Source organism: Rhincodon typus, chromosome 16 (assembly GCF_021869965.1).
Source record: "Rhincodon typus isolate 14 chromosome 16, sRhiTyp1.1, whole genome shotgun sequence".
Taxonomy (NCBI): Eukaryota; Metazoa; Chordata; class Chondrichthyes; order Orectolobiformes; family Rhincodontidae; genus Rhincodon; species Rhincodon typus.
In genome coordinates, this window is record NC_063347.1 from 35,060,181 (window position 1) to 35,066,760 (window position 6,580).

At 46.5% G+C, this 6,580-nt stretch overlaps 1 protein-coding gene across 1 annotated transcript in view; it reads right to left on the reverse strand.

Moving 5' to 3' along the window:
* The window catches only part of psmd6 (proteasome 26S subunit, non-ATPase 6), a 23,584-nt gene extending 20,348 nt beyond the window's left edge, over positions 1–3,236 (reverse strand). Inside the window, exon 1 of the mRNA XM_048606638.1 lies at positions 2,960–3,236. Coding sequence (XP_048462595.1) covers positions 2,960–3,104 — 145 coding nt within the window. The 5' untranslated portion in view covers positions 3,105–3,236. The remainder of the gene's footprint in view (positions 1–2,959) is intronic.
* Between the last annotated feature and the right edge of the window lie 3,344 nt (positions 3,237–6,580).

A 6,580-nucleotide genomic window follows, 5' to 3' on the forward strand; every position in this document is an offset into this window, starting at 1 on the left:
GCTGGAGGGGAGTGTGGAGCGGACAAGGGAGTCACGGAGAGAGTGGTCCCTCCGGAAAGCAGATAAGGGTGGGGAGGGAAAAATGTCTTTGGTGGTGGGGTCGGATTGCAGATGGCGGAAGTGTCGGAGGATGATGCGTTGGATCCGGAGGTTGGTGGGGTGGTACGTGAGGACGAGGGGGATTCTTTTTTGGTTTTTATTGCGTGGACGGGGTGTGAGGGATGAGGTGCGGGAGATGTGGGAGACACGGTTGAGGGCGTTCTCGACCACCGAGGAGGGGAAGTTACGGTCCTTGAAAAACGAGGACAACTGAGATGTACGGGAGTGGAATGCCTCATCCTGGGAGCAGATGCGGCGGAGGCGAAGGAATTGGGAATAGGGGATGGCATTTTTGCAGGAAGGTGGGTGGGAGGAGGTGTATTCTAGGTAGCTGTGGGAGTCGGTGGGCTTGAAATGGATATCAGTTTCCAGGCAGTTGCCAGAGATGGAAACAGTGTTCCAGGAAGGAGTGGGAGGTATCAGAGATGGTCCAGGTGAACTTAAGGTTGGGGTGGAAGGTGTTGGTGAAGTGGATGAACTGTTCGAGCTCCTTGTGGGAGCACGAGGCAGCGCCGATACAGTCATCAATGTAACGGAGGAAGAGGTGGGGTTTAAGGCCAGCGTAGCTCCGGAAGAGGGATTGTTCCACGTAACCTACAAAGAGGCAGGCATAGCTTGGGCCCATGCAGGTACCCACGGCCACCCCCTTTGTCTGTAGGAAGTGGGAGGAATTGAAAGAGAAGTTGTTGAGGGTGAGGACGAGTTCGGCTAAGCGGATGAGGGTGACAGTGGAGGGGGACTGGTCGGGCCTGCGGGACAGGAAAAAGCAGAGGGCCTTTAGGCCATCTGCATGGGGAATGCAGGTGTATAGGGACTGGACATCCATGGTAAAGATGAGGTGTTGGGGACCAGGGAATTGGAAGTTTTGGAGGAGGTGGAGGGCATGGGTGGTGTCACGGACGTACGTAGGTAGTTCCTGGACCAAGGGGGAGAAAATGGAGTTGAGACAGGTGGAGATAAGTTCGGTGGGGCAGGAGCAGGCGGAGACAATGGGTCAACCAGTGCAGTCAGGTTAGTGGATTTTGGGAAGGAGATAGAAGCAGGCAGTGCGGGGTTGGGGAACGATGAGGTTGCAGACTGTGGGTGGGAGGTCACCTGAAGTGATGAGGTTGTGGATGGTTTGGGAGATGATGGTTTGGTGGTCAGGGGTGGGGTCATTATCAAGGGGGTGGTAGGAGGAGAGCTGGCGACTGGCCTCGGCGATGTAGAGGTCAATGCGCCATACTACAACTGTGCCTCCCTTGTCCGCGGGTTTTACGGTGAGGTTGGGATTGGAGCGGAGGACTGCACGTTCTGTGGGGGAGAGGTTGGAGTGGGTGAGAGGGGTGGAGAGGTTGAGGTGATTGCTGTCACAACGGCAGTTGGAGATGAAGAGGTTGAGGGAGGGTAGGAGGCCTTGGGGTGGTGTCCAGGAGGAGGGGGTGTGTTGGAGGCAGGAGAAGGGGTCAGTAGGGGGAGGGTTAGGCTCACGGTTAAAGAAGTAAACGTGGAGGCTGAGGAAAAACTGTTCAACGTCCAAGCGTGAGCGGTATTCGTTGATGTGTGGGTGGAGGGGGACAAAGGTGAGCAGTTCTTTCAGCTTTTATTAAAGTTCTTCACAAACATACAAACAGACAGACAAAACAAAAAAAAAAAAAACTGGTTTATGGATGGAGCGGGAGAAAGAAACTGGGAAACTCAGTTCAACACCACCAGTCCACAGAGTTCCTTTGATCACCAAGGCATACTGTTCTTTGACGTCCTTTCACTTGTTCATAAGAGGTACAGGGCACGCTAATTAAAAAGTTGCTCAGTTATGGGTTAAAGGCAACAACACCCAGTAACTAACGGGATTAAAAAAAAGCTGTCTTTCTGCAGGCATCAAGTATCTTACTACAGAGAACACAAGAGACCAACTGCCGTTCCAGAAGTTTACAGCCTTCTCACTGTAACTTCACACCCACAATGTGTTCAGCTACCCAGAAACCAGAGAAGCCTGTCGTCAGGCTGATGACCATTGCAATTAGAATTGGTTACAATTGCACAAACCAATCAGCTACTTATTACCAGCCAAAACACACACTGCAAACATCCCGGTGCCATCTGAAAACATCTCTCCCAATTGCTTTAACCAAGCAGCAGTATAAAAACCACACAGAATTAGTTTAAGTATCTTGTTTTTATAAGTGCAGCAATTCCTTCCGCAGTCCTATTGTTTGGGGGAAAAAAACACCCTTTTTGGATTTTAGCCCACAATCGAAATACAAAAAAATGCAATGATATGATTTTTACACAGCTCAGGGAGATGCACAAGAGTAAAAGCACAGACAGGGGAAAGCCTAGCATATGGCTGCAGTTGGAAAGCAACATTGTAAAATATGGCAATTTAAATTTTCGGATTGGACGTAGTTTCGATGATCCTTCTGGAACTTGACCCTGAAACAAGCAAGAACATTAGGCACTGCCAATTTCAACGCCAGCCCCTTGGTGCGATATATGAACCTGGGAACTGATTGCAAAGCTGTTTCCTCAAGAGCTTTAACACCAGCTCCAAAATTGTAAACGTTCAGACTAAAGGCAAACGGGGTGGCTCTCTACAGGTGGTTAAAGGGGACTCTAGAGGGGGAGAGAAGTAGACACGGGGAGTCGGGGCCGCTCACTCTCCGCCGCCATCCTGACTCCGGGCCTGCTTTAAAACCAGCCATCAGTGGGTGGTAGTGGTGGTGCTGACATCTCCAGGCTGGAGCGAGCCCGGCAATCGGCAGTATGCGAACCGCAGCCTGGGTACTAGGCCTAGGCTTGACAGCTGGGCCGAGAGGTGGCGCCTGGGTTCCCCTCGGGCCTCAGTGACTATGCAAACCCCCGCCGCTTTCTCACTCACTATTCTCCTTCACCGACTCCATCAGCTCGCTCCGCATCTTCGGGTCATTTCTATGGCCGTCCAAAGTCAGCAGGAACTTGGCCTGCGCGATGCCCAGGTTCGGGTTTTTGGGCAAGCCTTCATCCTCCAGGTTTTCTAGCGGCATCCTTTCTCCCGCACCGACTCTCACTTCAAATGACTCCGGCAGGTGGACACCGCCGGCGCACACAACACACCCTCAAACTCCTCGCCGCTCCGGCTGCACTGAGGGGCCCGTCACACTGCTACACTCCTCCCGCAGCGCCACCTAAAGCAAGGGAGGGGCGCTGGCAGCACTGGCTACCCAAACTTGTGTCATTGCCACAACAACAAAAAGAAATTGTTGGAGACATTGTGGAAGTCTGGCTGCAGCTCCATTTGTCTCCATTGATGCTGTCGGACATGTTGAGTTTCTCCAGAAATTTCTGTTTTTGTTTCAGATTTCCAGCATTCACAGTTCTTTGCTTTTCTTTGGTTTTGCTAAGTAGATTTACAACCTGCAATCAGATGGCTTCATGGCACATTGTAAAATTACTATTAATTAGTTAATTAATCCACTACCCAAAACATTTAGGAAGTATTTAGATGTGTACTTGAAACAACATTACACACAAGGCTCCGAACCAAGTGCTGAAAAATGGGATTTGAATAGATACTTGATAACTGGCATGGACAGGTTAGGCCAAAGAGCCTTTTTCTATGCTATAAAATCTCTAAAACTCTATGACTCTAACAAGTAATCCCATTTATAATAAAAGCAAAATACTGCAGATGCTGGAGAAACTCAGAAGGTTTTGCAGCATCTGTGGAGAGAGAAACAAACTCTCTGTGGAGAGAAAGTTCCTTTTTCTTGTCACTCAAAAAATGTGATATCCCTATTACTGCTGTTCATTAATTCCTTGAGCTTTAGCTTTGTCCACTAGTTTTTTTATGGCACTTTAGCAAATGCATTATTTATCAGCCTCTCGTCCTTTTTTACACAGTTGATCATTCTTACTTTGCATTATTCCTTTTCTTTTCAATTGCCAAACTAAACATGTTCATCAATATTCCCTCCAAGTAGATGTGCAACCAATCCAAGGGTCTGCACATGGCAATCAGCATAGCATGCTGTGATGATACTATGACTTTAAGAGCTATCTTTTGTCCTGCTTTTGTTATGAAAAGTGGTTGAGACAGAGGTGCAGAATGGTCTGTTCCCAGCCAATAAAGTAAACAGCTTGTGAGGCTTTGCATTTTTTTTAAAAGTTGGAACAGTGGAAGCAGCTCAAGCTCCCACAGAACCAGGATTTTAGTTTGAGATAGTAGGAACTGCCAATAACAAGGTGTGGAGCTGGATGAACGCAGCAGGCCAGGCAGCATCAGAGGAACAGGAAAGTTGACCTTGTGGGTCCGGGTTAGTTTAACTTTCGGTAGTTGCTGGGGTCTTGATACTGAATGTGGAAGCTGCTATTCCTCTCTCTATTACAGCTAAAAGCTTGGGTTCTCTTCCCGCTGCTAGAATTGCATGTAAGACAATCTATTTTACTGAATTTGCTTTTACCAAGGGTGTGTTTATGGGACGTTACTATATTGGAACAATTGCTGATGAGTAGTTAAATAATTTATTATTCTGTAAAATTTTCCAATAGAGTTATGTTGTTCCAGTTCTTCTTTCTGTTGTTTGTATTTTAACTCTAGAGTAGAAATAATGTGTGTTTTGCTTCAAGCCTGGTAGTTTGACCACTCAAATTGCATCTGGAACACAACACCATTCCCCAGCCTTCAGAAATATGAAAAAGTTGGGGTCTAGGCTATCTTCTTAATATATTTGAGGGGGTTTAGTCTGGTCCATAACAATGCCAACACATTTATTTCCAGTTTCAGAAATCATTGCAACATAAGGCTTCAGAGGTCTGTGCAGAAGAAAACAAAATTAGAGGGAATGTAGCTTGTGATACAATGAGCACTATTTGCTAAATGTTCCCTTAATGGCATTTGATTCTCCTAGCCCATTACATTCCCAAGAACCAAGACCAACAATGCTTCTTTTCTTGTTGGACTAGAAACATACCAAGGTAGCAAATTTTCCTGAACACACTCGAGGAACTCTTGCCTCTCTCTGCCCTTTACATCACTGCTATATCTCAGTCTTTATTTGGATCAATTAAGACTCTCATTATAAGTATAATTCTTTCACTATTCTGTGATTTCCTTGAAAATTCATTATCTCTTTTCACCCAGGGTTGTGTCACAATATGTTCAATCAGATTGTTTTATGCAAAGTGTACATCGGGGCTTGGGTGAGTAGTGGTAGTTTCCCTACCTCTGAGCTAGAAGGTGTGGTTTGAAGTCCCGCATGTCCTTGATGTGTGACATAACATGCCTGATTAGGTTGACTTAACAATCTATTGAGTACACCTTGAGCTGGTTTATAACACGTACCTGGCTCAATACATAATGAGCTACTGGACTGGAGCGTGGGCACCAGCTGGGAAACAGTGGACGGGCTGGAGGAGGGTGAAACTGCTGCTGGTGATTGTGGACTTAACCCCCTCCCTGTAGCCAATGGTAGTGAGCACTGAGATGTCACAGGAGGGAGAGAAGAGAGCAGTCTGGATGTGTGAATGGGGCAGATCTGACTGGGCAGAAGGGTGGCACGGTGGTTCAGTGGTGAGTACTGCTGCCTCACAGCACCAGGGACCCAGGTTCAATTCCACCCTCAGGCAACTGTCTGTGTGGAGTTTGCACGTTCTCCTCATGTCTGCATAGGTTTCCTCCGGGTGCTCGAGTTTTGTTCCACAGTCCAAAAATGTGCAGGTTAGGTGGATTGGCCATGCTAAATTGCTCATATTGTTTAGGGATGTGCAGGCTAAGTGGATTAGCCATGGGAAATGTAGGGTTACAGGGATAGGAAAGTTGGGGTGGATCTCGGTCAGATTTTCTATGGAGGGTCGATGTGGACTTGATGGGCTGAATGTTCTGCTTCCACACTGTAGGAATTGTATGATTCTATTATCAATCCTAAAAATCATCTTCTCAAGAACCATGCCAACAACATTATCTCTCGCATTGAAGTAGGGACAAGGGAATTAACATCAGCAATAGTAAAATTACAGTACATGGCAGACTTGAAGTAAGTGCTGCAATTATGCTCAACTTTTGCCATGTTGTAACAGCAGCCTATGTATTTAATTGCTGCAGTGTGCAAGGAGATAAGGGGAACTGAGAATGCAGATAAGACAGTAAAGTTACCACGGAAAATAGCAGACCCAAAGCAGAAAACATTGAGAATTATGAATGTGCGCTGAAAATTCTACATTTTTGAGATGTTCTTTGGAGATGATAATGGAGATGAACTTGTCATTTACATTTGTTCAGATAAAATCTTTGCTTGCTTGAACCATGCAGACCCAATAGTGGTCATTTTTCGTCACAACACTTTCTATAATTCTGACAACATGTTGCTATTCTCCAAATCTATTTCTCACAACTCACAACCTTTGAACAAGGTTTCCAGCTCTTTTGCACAAACAAAATACCACGAATCAATGTCACGATTTAACTCAGTTGTTTGGATGGCTGGCTTACATTGCAGCGTGCCACCAAACAGTATGCATTCAA